Source organism: Anabrus simplex, chromosome 5 (assembly GCF_040414725.1).
Source record: "Anabrus simplex isolate iqAnaSimp1 chromosome 5, ASM4041472v1, whole genome shotgun sequence".
Taxonomy (NCBI): Eukaryota; Metazoa; Arthropoda; class Insecta; order Orthoptera; family Tettigoniidae; genus Anabrus; species Anabrus simplex.
The window spans coordinates 313,586,433-313,606,758 of NC_090269.1; the positions used below are offsets into that span (position 1 = coordinate 313,586,433).

At 38.1% G+C, this 20,326-nt stretch overlaps 1 protein-coding gene across 6 annotated transcripts in view; it reads right to left on the bottom strand.

The window, feature by feature from the left end:
* Positions 1–20,326, bottom strand: part of tral (trailer hitch) — a 220,629-nt gene that overhangs the window by 75,447 nt on the left and 124,856 nt on the right. For 3 of the 6 annotated variants that reach the window (XM_067147534.2, XM_067147530.2, XM_067147532.2), the window contains exon 7: positions 11,779–11,962. In XM_067147534.2, coding sequence (XP_067003635.1) covers positions 11,779–11,962 — 184 coding nt within the window. The remainder of the gene's footprint in view (positions 1–11,778; positions 11,963–20,326) is intronic. The other 3 variants (XM_067147535.2, XM_067147531.2, XM_067147533.2) reach the window with 2 other exon arrangements.

The following is a 20,326-nucleotide window of genomic DNA, read 5'->3' on the forward strand; positions in this document are numbered from 1 at the left end:
GCTGAACCCTCTGCCTCACCGACAAGATCGTACCCTAAAATAAGAAATCAGATGTCAACAACAATTCTGCCGCCGAGATTTTATTGTTTCAGTGCCCCGCAGCCGTTTGGCGCCTTACCGCCACAGTGGTGGGGTAAGGGCCCACTCCACTCCCGTGATGTCCTACAGTGTACGGCGCGCCGGAGTCCATCTCCCGGCACAGGCTGAAGTGCGGCGCACTAACCGCAAGCTTATCAGGGGACAGTACACAAACTTCACATCTGCGGCGTGCTTCACCACGTCTACCCCTCTCATAGTGCGGGAGAGAGGTATCCCAGGGTACTTGAGGGGTCCACGCGACCTCGACTGGACATTGGCAGCGGCGACTGGTCTGGCCGTCAAAATTAGCAACATTTATTTGGCAGCATACAACAAGAAAGACACTAAGTCTGGAATTTATCTAGTCATCCACCAAATTTACTTTGAAAAAAAAATTGTTTTCTTTCTTCCAAATTCTTCTTCTATTCAACATTAAGAAACTTTTTCATCTATTAATGTTTCTTCCATGTACTTCAACAAGCTATCACCAAGGGAAGAAAAAAATTTTCTTCAAATTGGGTTAAATAAACTTGGACTTTTGTGTTGGAAAATAATTTTCTTCAACATCCTTCTGCATGACCCCTTGGAAGGACTTTTGGGAAGGGAGGTCTGTACCGGTTGGTACACCTATACGCCACACATTTGAATTCTCCGCCTTAAAGTACTCCTCTACTGCTGAAACTCTGAACTTTAAAACTGAATTTACTCAACCGTTTATCAGAAGATGTGGCTGAGTTAATTTCAAATTGTTTTTGTTTACAATTATCAAGAAGTGTGGACATTCTGTCACAGATGTCTCTACCCAAAATAATGATCCCGCACACTGGTGCAAAGTGATGGAACTATTCTTGAAGATATTTTGTATTCATAAGTTTGTTCTTTACTAAATGTTGTTCTTTCATTTGTGGGTTGGCAATATTAATCTTTCTTTCTGCCAGTTTTGAAATTAGCCAATCGTAAATTTCTGTAATTAATTTTCAGCCAATGGCGTCTTTCTTTACCAATGTCGATGTGTAACTGTAAGCTACCCAATAAACGACTGTGGGTGTGTCTTAATCATTCATGAAAGGTCTCGAATCTTCCCCGAGATTATAAAAACTGCTGATTTTCCTGGCTCTCCGCCACTCGTACAACTTCTAGCTTAGTGTATGGAAGAATAGCAGGAGGCGGGAAGCGCCTCTTTCATCAGTCAGCAGCCCTTCAAAAGGTGATGGCCGTTTAACATCTTTATTTTCTTGCTAGCTCAGCAGTTTAATCCTCGGGGAAGGTCCGAAACCGTTTTTGATGTAACCTATACCATTTCGATGTAAAATTTTCATGTTACTTTAACTGTAAATCGGGGATAGAGAGTGCCTTACCCTCGAGCTCCATTGAATTGTGATCTAAGGTGACTACGTTTTCATAACCTATTTTCTTCTCTTTCCTAATGTATTAAAATTTTCTTGTAAGAGTCACCTTCCCTAATATAGGAATAGCCCCTGTTGAATCGGCCTAGCGCCACTTAGGTTTTAACAAGCTTTCATGTAGGAGTGCAAGTACTCGCCTCCATTCATCTTGGAATTTTGGGCCATTAACTTCCTATGAAGGTCCAGTAGATTGGGTACGAGATACCCCTGTTTATATTTGTTAGTTCTGCCTTGATGGCAGTTAATTGTAAAGTCTGGTGTTGCCTTTTATAGGCTTGAAAGTTTGAGAGTGGGTCAGCTCATTCTGGTATTTTGAAAGGTGCCTCTAGGAGGCTTGACATTACTAGGTGGGAGCAAGTGCTCCATGGAATTGGGGTTTTCTGCCCTTTGGTATTTTGTGGTTGTGAGCTGAGAACTCAAGGATTGTGAAATTGGGGCTCGAAGCCCAGGATTTGTAAGGACCCCTTAACTTGTGCTTTCGTTTGTAAAGTTATAATTGTACCCGATTTTCTTCATTGTTATTTCTCCTAGTGAAAATTTGTTAAATCTTGTTGTCTATTGAAAATATAACCTTTATTTAAATTTCTAATTTATCTTTCGGACTTGTAGTTAGACCCATTCCAGCCCGCACCTTCTTTCACCTCTGCTGTTCCACAGATACCTCAGAACTATTATTATTATTATTATTATTATTATTATTATTATTTATAACTGAACAAACACTTGCCGCGAATTTCCCCAGGTAGTACATTTGCTGACTCAAGACAAATATACACACATGAGAACTAGTGCAAGTTTTACAACTTAAAACATCTTAATTCATTGTTCATTGTTACACCTGCTGAGTTTATAGCTCTGTTCAAATCACCTACTCTAACGTATTCTTTTCTTCCATTATTTAGTAGCACTACTATGCATGCTTTGACTGTCAATACCTGCTTATGCCCTAGGATATCCGTAGCTCTGCTTAGGATCTGTTTCCAGACACTCGTCATTGATTCAGTTAGTAATGTAGATCCCTTGAGAGGTTTTCTTCACTCTCCAAACCCAGTTTCAATCCTGAAACCTAAGAAATTTTATGATGATCAGTCGTCTTCCCATCGCTACGGCTTCAGCTGTTATTAGTTTCCGCTCACCAAGCCTGTGGCAGCAGTCAATGTCTCTTAGCGAGATGTCTAGTTGTAGCTTTATACAAGTCTTCATAAGGTTCCTCAGGCATACCATGCAGTAATAGACAATTACGACAGCTGTTCCGAGCCAAGTCTTCAATTATTTCTTTGTAACAGGTTAGAGTCTTGTCCATCGCCGATATCTTCATTCTTAGTTCGGCAGTTTCACTGGAAACTTGGTCCTGGTGGTCACTGCTGGTAGGCGAGCTGGGAAGTCGCTCATTTGACTTTCAAATAGAGATTCTTTGATTCACTTATTAAAGTGTCGTTTTTCAACCAGGACACTACACAGATGGTTTTAGCGACAGTTTGTATGTAGATGCAGTTTCTTTCGTTGTTTTCGTACGATATAACAGAACTTTACACTCGCACTACACCGGCACTCATGCTTGCACCTTACGTTGTTCTAAAACGGAAAACAATACCCAAGTAAAATTTCTGTGAGGGATCCAAGTTTGTATCCAAGAAAAACAGTAGATGGACACGTCACTCATACAAGATTGGATAGGAATGGTTTGGGGGAAATTAAGCAGGGTCCCTCCTTTGCTGCCTGGCCCTTCTTGTGTTGGAACAGTTTTCGTGGTCACCTGACAGAAGACACTAAGAAATTATTGGAAACCATGAAAAAAGATTTGGCAGCGATTCTTGGTAGACTGACGTCAGTACCTGCAACCCTTGGACATTTCGATAAATAAACCATTCATGGAGAATGTACAAAAAATATGAGTGCTGGATGGTGGAAAGTGTGCACGAACGTACTCCAACAGGCAAGATTCAGAAACAACCTGTGGAACTCCTTTATGAGCGGATATTGCACACTTGGACATGATTTCTTAGAAAGTGATTGAATAGAGCTTGAAGAAAATAGGAGTCTCAAATTTGTTAGACGGGAGTGAAGACTGTTTCTTATGGAGAGATGTAAACAGTGATAGCAGTAGCAGCAATTCTTCCTCCAGTGCTGATAGCGAACTCTAAGGTAAAAGGGAAGACTTCTTTTCTTGTCAGTATATCATTATGTACTTACATGAATTGTACTTTTATTAATTCATATTTATTCCACTTCAGGTCATATTGTCAGCTTGTAATGGGAAGAGTATTTTTGAGTGTCAGTACCTCAAACCTGTGTGTCCACTTACCTGATGTACCCTACCTGACTTGTTAGAAATAAACTCACACCATAATTTTACACAAAATGACTAACCGCAAATGAGTTGAACCGATTGTATATATTTGATGTAATTTTAAAATGTAAATTATGTTTAGAATATCTGAATTCCTTGAATAATTTACACATCCTAAGATTCTGCCTGTATTTTTAGGCAAAGTGTGTTAATTATACGAGAAAATAGGGTAGTTCACCCCAGTTTTAACAGACCATAGGCAGACATCTTCTATACTGTAAACAAGCAATTAAATTACTAGTGTGTATACAGTGCTCTCTACCACTTACAACAGGACTACACGCCCTTAAACCTAACATGCCGAATCCCATAATATTCCAAACCTTGGGGTATGGGTATATATTAAAGTCAATGATACAGCATTAAAATGGCACACACAGTACTCAAAAAGCTGAACAGACAGCAGAAAACTACACTTAAGCTCTGGCTGAACATCAAATTTTCTGGCTTATTACAAGCAGCGATTGTCTAATTTTACATGCATCACGAGTTTTGAGACAGGCTATTTTTTTCTTCCTCAATTTAGACTTATTTTTGCGACATGACAAGTATACAGAGAGCCAGTGAGCAAGAGACATTCTATTTTGGACTCCACGGATGTAGATGAAAGTGATCGTTTGAAGAGTTGGAAGGTGGAAATTCAACTGGTAAGTCTCTCAAATGCAAGAACGTCTCTCTGAGTATGGAACAATTGATGAATGGACTGATGTGTGTAATTTAGACCCAGGACCCTTGACTACCATTCTAATGCATAATATAAATAAAGGACCAATTTTAACTTCATATTAATGCAGCAACAAAGCCTTTAGATTAGTTTTCACTATTTTTGACATTTCTAACCAGGAAACAAATTCGGGGAGATGAACTGAAACAACAGGCAACACCAACTACAATATGTAGAATCAAAGACTGGTCTGCTCCAACTCTTTCTTGATAGAAGGGCTTATTTGTGCAAAAACTTAAGCCGTTAATGCGCTGGGACCTCTCTCTTTTAAAACCATAAGTCCCTTTGGGACCAGGATTAAAACATAAAACTACGCAGTTTCATTGGCATTGACTATATGAGCCACGCTTTTTCGACATCAGTCAGCATCACCAGTGTTCACGGATTCTGCCCCTCCACACATTGCCTGCTAAGTGATATTGTGGATTTCCTTAAAATGCTGAATACAAGAGTATACCTGCCAACTTTACAAAACAAAAAATCAGGAGATTGATATGAAAATCAGGAGATACAATTAGTCAAAACTGCTTATTCTATATGTCTTGCACTATACAGTACTATGATATATTTATAACACATCTTGTCTCACAGCCCGACTGTTGCTATACGAGGTTCCAGGCTAAAAATTACACATCTCTATTCCCTCACAGGAAGTTCGTGAGTGAGGTGATCAGTCTCTGATAAGCCTACCGAAAATAGTATGAACTCATGCTCCAGGTGTGTGAATCAGCCATGCACTTAAGATGCCATTACTTAGCAAATGCATAGATTAATATATTGCATCAAGCGCCCAAACGATTATGCGAAGCGCAATGCTATTTCGATAAAATAAATACAGTAGCTGATGTACCCGTGCTTCGCTACAGAATTCTCAGAATGAGTGTCCTTATAGTTTTCCCAACTCTAGTCAGCATACGTCATTACAATGACGTCAGAATGAATGTCACGATTAAAAGCAATGCTGTCATATGAAATATTCGATAAGATGAAAAGCATTTTCTTACTTTTAACGAAAAGTACTACGGTGTCAATCTAACAGTTCAAAGTTCCCGAGCTAGAATGACCAGTCTGCAGACAGCCACGAACACTCCTGTGTAATTATTCCGTTCAAGTGTGCACACTGCTGATTCCAATCACTGCCTCAGAGTAGGGATCGAATAGCTGGAATACTATGATGATCCAGTGTATATCAGAAAATTTAGAAACCAAAGGACTGGCATTTTAAAGAAGGGAGAGATCTAACTCCCCAGCTACTTCCTGCATATTCAGACAGGCTGTTATATCAAATGCAGTAGAGAGATTACTGTATTTGGTTATACTCGATACGGAGTAGTAATCCCATCTATTGGAGATAAATGGCAGCAGAATACACAAACTACGTCATAAAAAACAATGTTAAAAATTAAATAATTGAAGTTCAACCAATTCAATACAAAAAAGAAAGAAATGTAATTACATTCTTATTTAAATGGGACCGGTTTCGACCCTAGTCCAGGTCATCGTCAGCCGTAAAAACAAGTAGGCGAAATCACACAATGTTTATGAATATTGGAGAAATGGTTCAGTTTCACACTCTGTCAGGCACAAAGTCACAACACTATCAAATAATATACGAAGATTATAAATAACTTGAAGTCGCAGACGAGTAGATTTGTAGAAGTAAACCGCCAGTTCCCGGTGATCAGCGCGGCAATTGTAAAGAGAAAAAAATGTAGTAAAAAGCGCAATTGTTTTTTCAAGTCAACTGTTTTTTAAGAACTTAGCTGGAGCACAAGTATTCATTCATTTTATAATGATTTGCGTTGTATATTTTTTATATACGTACTTAACTTCCCGTAACCGAGACAAATATTGGACCTTCAAGACTTTCTCCACTCTACTTTGGCGTTCGAGACCGCAGCGCATGACCTTGAATGTGCCGCGCTGATCACCGGGAACTGGCGGTTTACTTCTACAAACCTATTCGTCTGCGACTTCAAGTTATTTATAATCTTCGTATATTATTTGATAGTGTTGTGACTTTGTGCCTGACAGAGTGTGAAACTGACCCATTTCTCCAATATTCATAAACATTGTGTGATTTCGCCTACTTGTTTTTACGGCTGACGACCTGGACTAGGGTCGAAACCGGTCCCATTTAAATAAGAATGTAATTACTACATTTTTCTTTTTTGTATTGAATTGGTTGAACTTCAATTATTTAATTTTTAATGTTAATAATTTCAATACGGAACAATGAAATTTTTATCTTTAAATAAAAAACAATGGTCAATGTAATGGTATTCTTGATCAATTTTATGAGCTTTCTATTGACGTCCGAAACGGGGGAGGAGCTTACGGTCAGCTGTTTCCAATATGGCGGCGAGATAGTGATGGGAAATAAACACGACAGTGATCTGGTGTGCGTCTGTAGGATTTATTAAGTGTTCAAAATGTCTTTGGTGTCGTATACGCAATTGTTGAGAGTTGTCTGAGATTTCATGCGTCCATTAGTGGAAGGGGAAGAAATATTCAAGCTTAATTACTTGATATGTGTAGGTAAAAAGTTTGAAACAGAAGATGAAACTGGTGTTGTCGCGTTGTGTTTACAATCATCCCACATCGATTCAAAACCCCACAAAGTTAATGTTGTCTTGAACAAAGGGAGTGAAAATGTGAACTGCAACTGTACATATAAAGCGGGTTTGTCAGAGAAATGTTACCGTTGACACACTAATTCACCTTAACAGTTAAGCTACTGTAATTTTCCACTATTAGAGGTTATGGAGTAATTTCTTGTTGTTTGGTCCATGCCAGGTGACAGGGGAGTTACCTGTCTTGTAAACTGTAATCTTGGGGAAGAAATAAAATAATAATTCTACGTAAATGTTGTAAAGCAAATAAATCCTAGGATTTATACAGGCTTGTGTTGGAACAGACCACATCCTAATCTCAATATTCTTCCATTTTTACCATCAGCACAAAAGTTAGAACTTAGAACCGACAATAATAAGTATAAAAATTATAACTACCTACAGAATACGCAGAGCAAAGTTTGAAAATTATAATTTAAGAGTACTATAACCTCTACAATCACAGCTGTTTGGGGTTGAAGAATATTTGGTTGGTCTAATTCTACCAAATAATTAGCTTATGGTTTCTAATTTATGATGACCGGACGAGTTGGCCGTGCGGTTAGGAGCGTGCAGCTGTAAGCTCGCATCCGGGAGATAGTGGGTTCGAACCTCACTGTCGGCAGCCCTGAAGATGGTTTTCCGTGGTTTCCCAAATGCTGGGACTGTACCTTAATTAAGGTCACGGCCGCTTCCTTCCCATTCGTAGACCTTTCCTGTTCCATCGTCGCCATAAGACCTATCTGTGTCGGTGTGACGTAAAACAAATAGAAAAAAAAGCTAATTTATGATGGCAAAATACTACATATTTTCTTTCATTGATAGAAGTATTTTATAGGCAGTTTAAATGCAGTGTTTAATTACTACCAGTTAAAGATATTACTCACACGTAGATAGTTAATTTACTGTCTGCTGTTACATATATGAAGAAGTTTACAAAGAGCGGATTACATTCTATATGCGGCACTGAAGTATTAGGCTACAAGTTTCAGTATTTTTGATGTACCGGTAGCTAAATCTTTGTGAATACAAATTAGAGACAATAACTATCAATGAGTACAATAAACAGTACCGGTACCTACACTGTGGAATGAAGTCGTCTTCACGAGAATGCAGACTGCACACTGTCATGTATCGCGTACCGCGTTTTCCAATTCACAGTGCGGAAGCCCATCTTTCTCTCTGAACTTTTTGTACAGGAAAGTAGTGAAGAGATTTTGCGTCCGTTTTATACGATTTGCAACCGTATACAGAGCAGTATCTCCTCAAATTTGACATTTTTTTTTCTGTTTCCATCACGATGCCAATGCTTCGCCATGTAAATAAATCTCACCAGTCACTATGTTGCAGCTTCAATATTCTACCGCGTGGCTGCGCCATCCAACTTTTCTGACGTCAATATTGCAGGCCTTCAACTTTAGTTTTCTACCGACTCTGTGATATTCGAGCATCTAATATAAAGTTAGTCTTCCTTTCTTTCACGAGTCCCTCTTGTGTTTTTCAAGCGATCGTTCCTTCATGACGTGTCTCATTCTTATAATCATCTTCATAATTTAATCACCACCAATATTATTATAGTCGTACGGTGAAACTGAATAACACATAAATAATCGGAAATTGTATTCTCTTTAACTCTTGTTATGTAGTACTTTTCGATATGACCAATAAGACAGGTAGGCCCCATTTAAAAATTAAATTTTTGGCACCTTCCCCATAACTACCATTTCGAACAGGGTGAATAAAATTATTTATAGCGTAGACTGTAATTCCTTATTCCCAGACTTCACATAAAATTCTATTCACCCATTTTCTCGTACCTCGGCGCTGGTAGGTCCTTAGCAACAAAAATAAAAATTCACGAATCTCTCTTATCGCCGATACGGTAAAAAGGTATAAGACAAATGATAGGAAATTTAATAATATACAACTTTAGCTATGTAGCATTTATCGATAGGACAAATAATAAACATCTGAGAATTAAATTTTAGGCTTTCCCCTAAACTACCATTTCACTCAGAGTGAATAAAATTATTCATGGCCTAGATTATAGCGACTTATTCCCATACGTTATACACTGATTTTCATTAAATTCCCTTCAGCCGGTTTCTCGTGATGAGCGTACATACAGACAGACATTACGGAAAATTAAAACTTGCATTTCGCCTTGTTCCTGTGGTCACGACCAGTATGGAAATACAATTTTCAAATTCTGAGCGATGTACAGACAAAACTATTATTTTATGTGTATTGAGATAAATTAAAATTAGCCAGAATTATCTCCAAATGTCTCCAAAAATCTCTAGAAAAGTCACTAGTCGTTATCATTGATATTCTGTCACTAAATTACCAAGAAAGACTCCATATCTATCGACTAGTCTCTAGAATCTACTAGACTGATGTGAACGAACACGAACATAGCACGCAAGAACGAGAGATTAATAATCTATATACGCGTCGCGATATACAGGTTTCAATAAGTACCGCACATTTCTCGCATTAATAAAAGTCTAATTTAAAGATAAATATTTCATGATGCTCCGTACTGAACTGTATCACAATTAAATTGAAATAACAAATAACTTGGTTCAACCTACTCCATACAAGTAAATAAGAAATGTAGTGTTACATTCTTATTTAATTATAAGCGGAAGCGGTACTGGTTTCGACCACCAATCTGGGTCATCATCAGCCGAATAAAAATACAAAAACAATGCATAGGAAAACAAGAAATTAAAGGATGAGTCTTTCACAAAACAGTTGAAGAAGCAATATAAGATAATGGGGTTTAGCACTGCACGATTTTAAATCGTAAAATCTAGAAGTAGCAGGTCGGTCACTTATATGAAGTAAGGTGCAATCTTCTGAAGAGTAGCACAGCACACGCAATGTTCGGCAATGTGCCTCAAAATGTTTACGAGAAGAGGAACAGTTAAGTGAGCCAGCCTGCATATGCTATCAGGCGCGAAGTCACAACACAATTTAATAAATATGAAGTCCCAAAATTGTGTAGAAGTCAAAGTCTAGTCGCTTGATTGAAGATCAGCGCAACATACTCAATGTCCGGCACTGCGCTTTCAAATGCCGATGAAACTCGGCATAGCTTAATGATAGCCTGTAATTGTTTCGGTTGCGAAAATATATATAATACAATTTAATATAATTGAAGTATGTAACTAGGATCTTGTAGATTCTTTGAAACAGTTGACGCAAAAAACAATTGCGAAGAGAAAAATGGTAAAAAACGCAATACCGGAAACAAATTAAAAACGCATCTGCACAGTGCGCTACTTCTTGTAGATAAAAATTCAGGTCGTAACTGAGGTAGTCCAAGGCATTGCTAGGGATGAGTTTAAATTTGAATGTTGCAAGGACCCAAAAATGCAGGTGGCACTATAGTAGGGAGTTCAATTCGGAAAGTAGGTGTTTTTTCATTTTTTTTAAATCGAGAGGAGAGGTGAAAAGAAAAGATAGGATAAGTTAATAAAGGAGGAGGATTAGTAAATAAGAGAAGATTAAAAGGATTGGAAGTTAAAAGAGGATGGGGAAATAAAAGAGGGGTAGTTTAGGGTGGGTTATTGGAGGTAGAAAACGTGGGTAGGAACTGTGTAAGGCATGGAAAATTGAATTCGGGTCTAGAAATTTAGTATTTTTGAGATGATTTTTTTTTCCTAGTTGTTTTACGTCGCACCGACACAGATAGGTCTTATGGCGACGATGGGATAGGGAAGGGCTAGGAGTGGGAAGGAAGCGGCCGCGGCCTTAAGGTACAGCCCCAGCATTTGCCTGGTGTGAAAATGGGAAACCACGGAAAACCATTTTCAGGGCTGCCGACAGTGGGGTTCAAACCTACTATCTCCCGAATACTGGATACTGGCTGCACTTAAGCGACTGCAGCTATCGAGCTCGGTTTGAGAGAAGAATTAGGAAGTCAAATAGAATATTGGGTTTTTTCAGAAATGTCATAACACTACATTTCTTATTTACTTGTATTGAATAGGTTGAACCACATTATTTGTTATTTCAATTTAATTGTTAATAATAAACATCGATATTTCGTTTGAAAGCGACCAATGAGCGAAGGACTTCTGGCCACTGGCGTAAAAAAAGCTGAAATTGCGGGATTTGAAAATAAATGTAACTGTCGAAAATCAGGAGCTTCCTGCCTAAATCGGGCAAGTTAGCAGGTATGCAAGAGAATTAAGATTTTACTCAAATTTAGCAACTATGAAGCACATTGTTAACACACTAAAGAGAGTAAATATGCTGAAAGCTACCCCTGCACATGCCAGAGCGTGTTCTATTGCAACACGGAAAAATTTTGAATTTACTCTGTAAAATACTTCAATTTTTATAATGTAAAGGCAGTTTTGAATTTAAAGTCAATTTCGGTCATGGGAAAGACATTGTTCTTCAAATTACAAATTATCCATATTTCGATTTAAATTTAAATGACATGCAAAACCGTACCTCATGTTTTAGAGAACGAGAGCTGCTTCGAATTAGACTGGATTTTGAATTAACCCATTTCAAATTATCAAGGTTCTACCATACTAGGCCTATTAATGCACATGGAGAACCAACAACTTTATTTCTGCAGTAAACACATACCCCTTACTCCTTTCCACAGCTTCACAGCTGATATTGTCGAAGAAAGATTTGGACTTGTCATAATATACTTCAGGTTCCTCTTCAGCTTCACCCTCTCCTGCACCAGTCTCATTACCAGAGTCATCCTTCTTGTCACTCTCCCCATTCACCTTTCCATCACCTGCAATAACAGGTTCTGAGTCTGCTGCAACATTGCCAAACACTTCATTACCACAAATTATATCTAAATGCCTTTACATGAATGATATGTTAAAATTAGGTTTTCAGTATAATACAACACTGCAAGGAACAAGGGGGGGGGAATGTAGATTTATTAAGCAACAAGTTCAAGAGAAAAAATAAAAGCAACAATGGTTTAGACAGTACAAACCATCTCTCATATTTTAAAACAATGTGCTCGTACTCTGTGGTATTCTGAATAATTTGTTTCATTATTATTCACTGACCTATTTCTACCTACAATAAAAGTTAACATCCAGGTACAAAATACTAGATACCCAAAATAATAATGTCTGACAGCATATAAAATTCATCATTCAAAAATTTGCAGTGAAAATAACAGTTCAATGCTTTACATTATGAGACAAAGTAATAATCTTACATTTCTAAAATATTTTTTATTAAATGACTATGGAAACATACACAAAATGCCCAATTACAAACAAACAATACTAAGAAACATAAAAATACAATATTGGTAACTTGATAAGGGTGTAAGATATCAAGATACCAGGGAACCGTCGAACAGTAACTGGATACAATGATCCATTAAGTACCTTTCACATATAGTGTCACCTTCTGATACAGTGTTTATATATCTTGTTAATTCCACACTAAAATCTCTCTGCAATCTGTTTGGAACACATTTGGAACCATGAGTTTTGGCAAATTACTGCATTAAAAGTATAGGCCCTAGTCTTTTAGGTTCACCCATAGGATAATTTTCGAATGAATTACTGCTACAGTAATTAAATTCTCTTCTGTCAAGGCTGTTGAACATCTTCTATGATTAGCATCTTCCACCCTGAGGTGGTAATTTTTGCTAACTATCTTCTATACTTATCCAAAAATACCAAAAACTAAATACTTCCCCAGTTTTCTTCATATTGTAAGTTTCTAAACATCAAATTTTAATATGAACAGAAATTTCCAAAGAATCTAGGAAAAAAAGAAAAGTTCTTTAACTTACAATTCCTGATGACATACATCATCTCATCCCTGCCAAAAATACCGTATTTACTCTTGTACCAAACGCCCTTTCTTTTCCCCACTCTTACATCCAAAAAAAGTAAAGGCGGGTCCAATATGCGATAACCTCAAATTTTGGGCAGTGAACACTGCTTCTATAAAGAGCTATAAATTGAAGACATGCCTGGAAAAATGGGTTAAACCTAAAAATTAAAACATTTGAGTTATGCGCTGCCATACGTTGTCTGATACAAGCGCTATCTTTTGTAATATTGGGCTATCCTCTAGGAATCATAATAGGTTACATGCAAAAGGCAAATATTCTTGCATTTCTGGATTTGCAATATCTGTAACGTCAAGAATGGGCTAACCCACTGCTGCAACTGACATCTTCGGTATAAGCAGTGGGCGAATGTCTCTGGTAATTAAACAGAAAAAGCATACGATTCTCGTTAGGCTTGCATATTTTACTTTTATTACGTACCAGTATGTAAAGCAGTAAATGCACATTAATAGAAACTTTGCAGTGTGTTACAATGCAACCCAAATTTATTTATTAAATAAGGTGGACAAAAGAGGAAGTCACAGCAATCGCCGAAGTAAATGCAGCGATGAAGACCTGGCATTTGCTCGAGCTAACATCAACAGTTTTCATGCTCAGTCCGGTATTTATTCTACGAAAAGAAACCTGAATACGAAATACCTAAGTGGAGAACGAAATACAGTAGAAGTCTGTTATAGCGAGAATTCATAATGGCGAATAAGTTACTCGCTATAGCGGATTGTCGTTATATCCGTTTTTTTGTAAAAAGTCTGAGAAAACCCACACACATTAAATTCAGTATGGAATGGCAATCAGTTTGTTCAAAATTTGTGTTTTAGTGGATAATATTCACAATGAGGCTTACTTGTTTGTTGTTTTTCGAAATCCGATACTACGTGAAAGTGTGTGTTTAATTTCATTCTGAAAAATAAATATTACCGTATTTCTCCAAATCCAAGACGATTACAACTTTTTCCTTCAAAAAATTTTAATCAGGCTTGAAAAGAGCTTTGTAAAATCATATGAATGTCTTTTCTTATACAGTATGCATTTTTAGACTGTAGACATCGAACACTGGCTTTAGTTATGCCGTATTTTTTGCGGCTGTAAACTATGCTTTATTTCATTGGGTTTAATAACCATTAACTTAAAATTGGCATATTAATATCGAAGGGAACTCGTTGAAAATTTGCTGGCAATACACATTCCACGCGTCTCTACAATACGACGATCCACCAGGAAAATATTCTTGCTTACTATAAAACTGTTACTTTCACTCAGCGTCAGATATCACTGCTGCCGCTACACGCACGTCTTGCTTGCCAGATTCGGCCAACTTCAGCGGCTAGCGATGTATAGGTCTTAATCGCGGACTTTGAAAGTCAACGAACGAGTTTAATGCGCCGCGGTATAGCAATTCCGCCCATGCAATTTTGTGCACATACCTCACAATTTCATCTTCAACTTCTTTAAAGCGTCCTTGGTGCGGGCCACTGAATGCATTTTTTGTGCAGTACGCATTTTTAAGCTATCTTTGTCTTCACGGTAACGCCGAATATGGGCTTAATTAGGCCTATGCCGTATTTTCTTGCGGCTGGACAATTATTATACATTTCCGAGTGTTTAATAGCCATTAACTTAAAATTGGCATCATAAAGTCGACGAGAACCTGTTGAAAATTTTCCGGCAATGCCTGTTCCACGTATCTTTACAATACGACGATCCATCACGAAAATATTCCTGTCGTCTATAAAACTTAATTTTACTAAGCGTCAGGTACACCAGACGCGTTATAACTCTGCTACTGATAACCGTGGCCTTTCTAAGAATCCGAAGGCTCGCATGTTTTGATGCCATACTGCACATTTGAGAAACGTTTTTGTAGAGGATAATAGAATGTCATTTTCTCTTCACTATTTTCCGAAATCCAGTGACGTTGCACATAGGCACTGTAGACCGGTCGCCATGGCTAGCGATGTAGGCCTATGATAAAGAGGCGGTCGTTTATTGTCAACACGCGGGGTTGAAAGGAAACAGCGTGGTTTTGTTACTGCGGTAGTTGCCAGTGGTGTTCATTACTATCAGGCCGCGAATGCAAAACGGCCCTCGATTTTTCACACAAGATTCTGAGGAAAAAACATCGTCTTGGATTAGAAGAAATACAGTATCACTCCAGAGGCTTCTGTGGCAAACATTTCAGTTTTCTTTTTCAAACGGCATCACCTAACCTAACCGTATATGTATCATGGAAACCTATTTGGAACGTATGTAGAGAAATGATGACCTCCTCGCTAACAACTGACAGGAAATAGCTTTCCGAGATTTAATTAGACGCGAGAAAATATAAACTATCCTCAGAAATCAGTGATAGTACCCTGTCATATCTTCAGGTGTATCATTTTCTTACTTAATTTCAGTATACGGTATAGGGCCTACTATTAAAATTAAGAGATCGTTTACTTCAGCCTTTATTTTTAATGAGTCAACAACTGCTATAGGCCACGTTATCTACGCATTTATTACGAAAACATCTTATCCTCTTTCATTTCGAATTTTCTTTCGAGAACAGCAGTCGACGGGTATTACTAATCGACTCCGACATTGCCTTCGAAACTTGCAGGTGGCCATAGCAAGAAAACGATGCGGTACCGAAGATGATCGATCGCATGCAGTATAATGACTGGGTGCATAAATATCGGCAACGGAAAAAAATCGAGTGCGCATAATCGCTCGTAATAACGGATGCGTCAGTGATAGGGTTCTTGCTGTAACCGAAGGATAATGCACAGTTTAATATAGGAGTTTCGAAGGGACGGACAAATGTTATCGTTATAACGGGGTTCTCGTTATATGCCGTACTCGCTATAGCGGACTTCTACTGTATACGCAAAATGTACTCTCCCTATGAAGATAACTGCAAATTTAATAACAAGGAACCTCTCAGCCTTGGCATGTATCTTGAAATATTCTACAATTATTTCAGTATCAGCTTAGTAACACCACATGGTGACATGTAAAGTTTGTAATAGCCTTAAAGTGCAAATTTCATCAGAAAATAACAATTTAAAAAACATGTAACTTGAATCCAAGTTGACCTTTCATATCAAACAGGCTAATACTGCATATGACAATCTGAAGAAAGACGCAAGACTTTGGACATACTACTTTTGTATTCGCAAAGTTTCTAATGATGCAACAATGTTTACGTGGTCAGAAGACATTGCAGGTAGCGGATGAAATTATTTCATGTATTAAGCATTATGTAGAATCAATCACTGCTGAAGTACGTCGCTTCATTGTTTATTCCGATTCTTGTTTTGGCCAAAACAAGAACCTCAGTTTGGTTAGTTTCTGGATGTATCTGGCACACACTGGTAGGTTTGATGTAGTATATAAACATTTGGTACCCAGACATACATTTTTACCATGTGATTTTATTTAGAAATTGTTTTATGTTCCGACACAGATAGGTCTTATGGTAATCTATAACAATCTATAAGTTTCATTTCCGTATTGATTATATTCATAAATATGAAGTTTTGAAGCTTCCACCTAATCAATGCATATATACATATCAATATACATTATCAATATCAATATACATATCAATAATCAACACATACATACATGTATTGATTAGGTGGAAGCTTCAAAACTTGATATTAGGTCTTATGGTGACGATGGGATAGGAAAGGTCTAGGAGTGGGAAGGATGCAGCCGTGGCCTTCAGGTACAGCCCCAGCATTTGCCTGGTGTGAAAATGGGAAACCACAGAAAACCTCAGGGCTGCCGACAGTGGGGTTTGAACCCACTATCTCCCGGATGAAAGCTCACAGCTGCACGCCCCTAACCACACAGTCAAATCGCCCGGTTTCACTATGTGACCGGGACTTTGGTCTTATTGAAAAGAAAAAAAGAGGCAAGTGCCTTGTATTTATGTTCCTGATCAATGGATGGAGCTAGTTAAGAAAACTACAGTTAAAAATCCTTTCAGTGTTGTCAAAATGACAACTGGTATGTTTATCGCAGCAAAACCTCTTCTCAATAAATTCCAGGCAAAAACAGTGTCAGAATCAGGTCTAAAGTACTGCTGAGCAAGATTACCCGTTTGAAAGTAACTAAAAACCAACCTCTTAAGCTCTGTTTTAAGTATAGCTATGGTGAAATTGAGAGATTCTATGGACATTAAGAAAAAAAGCAAAATTAGCTGATAGACCTTCACTTAGCTGCGAGACATTTCCCCCCAAATTTTATGGTCGAAGAGCTATAAATCCTGCAAAACTGAAAGATTTACAGGAACTGACGGAATATATCCCACCAGTTTATCGTGAATACAGTGTAACCTTGATTATCCGTTCCCGGAAACTATGTTTTCCCGGATTATAGATACAAATTACGTGGTCCTGCGAGCATCGTAATTAAATCATGTTGTAAAAATCCTGGATTATCCGCTACTCTAAACGATTTCCCGGATCAACCGTCCAGAAATCTCAGTCCCATCAACGCTAAATCCTTGATAAATTGTTTTTTAATAAACTGTATCTCACGAAAGGATCTCTATGGCATACTTATGTATCTTGGCGCTAACGCCCCGTCATTGCGATAATTAGAGCAAGCAGGCTACTGTACTGGAAAAGCGATCGGCGGTGAACTTGCATAAGGGACCATCTTAGCATCGCATTCGGGTGGTATTTTTTAGAGAATCTCGGAAAATCAAAGCAGAGAGTGGCCACAACAATTTTAAGGGGACACGGCGCATTTCGACAGCTCTGCTTGAAGACTGAACGAGTTTCGTCAAATGTTCGCACTTATAAAACGTCCACATTATGTCCAGGGTTAGATGTTTATATTTTTACATTTTTTTTTTTCGATCGTGCTGCCGAACAGGTTTTCGGCACTTTCTTCAAGGCACTTTAGAGTAACTGGGCTTTCAGGCAGGAGTCGAAACTGCTCCTTCTTAACATAAATTCAGTATTTTAATATTATCGTACACAATTATGTTAGCGAGACCAGAACAGATGTTGCACCTACATTAAAAAAGAAAGCCATGGGAGGTCTTGGGATTACCTATTACTGTTTTGGTCTTAATGTAAGACTGGAAATTTTACGTTTCCGTGTTAACATGCCAAAAACCGCAGTTTTATTTGCGCAAGTTACATTTAAATGGTTTGTATCATTTCCAACTCTTACCGACATGTGCAGCGAGCGTGCTTTCCAGATGACCTCAAGGTCACGAATAACCGTAATTTCTGAAGTTTAGATGATTTTTTTTCTCTCTTTCCAATTTGATTGGATTAGTGATGGGCAGAACTGAATATAATGCATTTGAGAAATATTGATAATCGATACATTCGAAACAGTGTTTTCGAATTCAACATAACCTTTAAAAGTCGATGTAGGGCCTAATTTACACGGTACAAGATTTCCAGAAACTGCCTACGAACAGTATACCGGAGACCAAATTGCAATAAAAGATTAAGAAAAGGGATTTTGCCATCATGTTGGGTGCTTTTGTATCTTATGTGCTTTATTTTATTAGATGAGAATTAAAAACTACTTGTGGTCGATTGTCATTTGGCTTGGCGTTATTAGATTTTTCGAAGAGTTGGATAATGAAAGTTGCTGAACTGAAAGAAAGTTTTCACGGGAAACTGACGAAGACTCCCCTGTAAAATTGAATATAAAGTACTGAGAGTTTGTACTCGCGTACCGGTAATCAATGCGGTTTCGTGGTATAACATGCCTGTCATCCAGCGGGCCCGCGTTCGAATCCGACCAGGTCAGGCAATTTTACCTGGATATAAGCGCTGGTTCCAGGTCCACTCAGCCTACGTGATTACCTTTAATGGGGAGCTATCTAACGGCGAGATGGCGACCCCGATCTAGAGAGCCAGGAATATCGGCCGAGAGGATTTGTCACACTGACCATGTCACCTCGTAATCTGCAGGCCTTCGGGGTGAGCAGCGGTCGATTGGCAGGCAAAGTCCCATTGGGGCTGTAGTATGGTTTGGTTTATGAGTTTTTGCAAGATTATAATTATACATATTTCATTTTTGTGAAGTTTAGCCAAATTGTTGATGGTTTTCCGTTTTCCCGTGTTGTACGTTTTATTTTCATGGTCCCTCATAAAACGGAGAATCGAGGTTTCACTGTACTACCAAAACCTTAAATCTGTTCCAGAATCTTGAGACTATTCCTGATGAACCATTTTTTGACCATAGCACTGATTACTATTAATCAACACCTTTAGCCATAAATTTCCAGGATAAGATACTGTCATACTATTTTGGAAATGCAATAGACAAATTACAACATGTTGAAAAGAGGGTACATGAAATATTTAATGATCTTTCGAGATATTAAAAAGTACCGTATTTCACGGCATAATCGTCCCACTTTTTATACCAAAATTTTCGAAAAAAATTGTAGGGTGCGACCATTATACGATGAATATTTAATACCAGTATTTGTATTACTCAAAAAAATGTATTTATAACTAAATTGTATTTGATACAAATTTAAGATGCACATAATACTCGCGTTTATACATCACAATAAAAAAAATAGTCTAAAACAAAATTCATAATTTTTCGCAACAATTCGGCGAACGTTTTTCCAACCTGAAAATAAAAATGAACGTATTAAGTTAATTTGTCATTAATTTGAGTATTAAAGTTAAAATATTACACTTGCAAAAAATTATTGCTTTGTTGTGAAATGCGGACTTACCGGTACGCAATTTATTCCAAATCTTCGGTGTCGCTATCGCAGGTTTCGCTATCTGATGCGCCGTCCTCGCCTCTTAATACCAGTATCGGATTCTTCGTCTCCCTGCCACACTGCGTCATCTTCGGAACCGTCTAGTGCATTCGAAATCCCAGTCCTTTTGAAGCTCTTGGAGACTACTTCACGTGGTATAAGATCCCAACTCTTCTTCACCCACGAGCATAACAAGTCCAAGGGTGGACGCCTGATATTTCCGGCGGGCGTCAATTGCTGATCGCCGCTCATCATCCACTCATTGTAAAATCGACGTAAGTGGTCTTTAAATGGTTTATTAACACATACCGTACATCTAGTGGCTGCAAAGCAGATGTTAGGCCACCAGGAATGACTATCTGTCGTGTCTTATTTGTAGTGAGAATTTGCTTCACTTCGTTCACGAGGTGACCTCGGAAACTATCTAAAACAAGCAGAGCTGGTTGTTTTAGTAGTGCACCAGGTCTTCTATTCCACACAGTTTTAACCCAGTCCAGCATGAGTTCTACGTCCATCCAAACCTTTGGTTGCACTCGTACATGAATTCCACGGGGAAA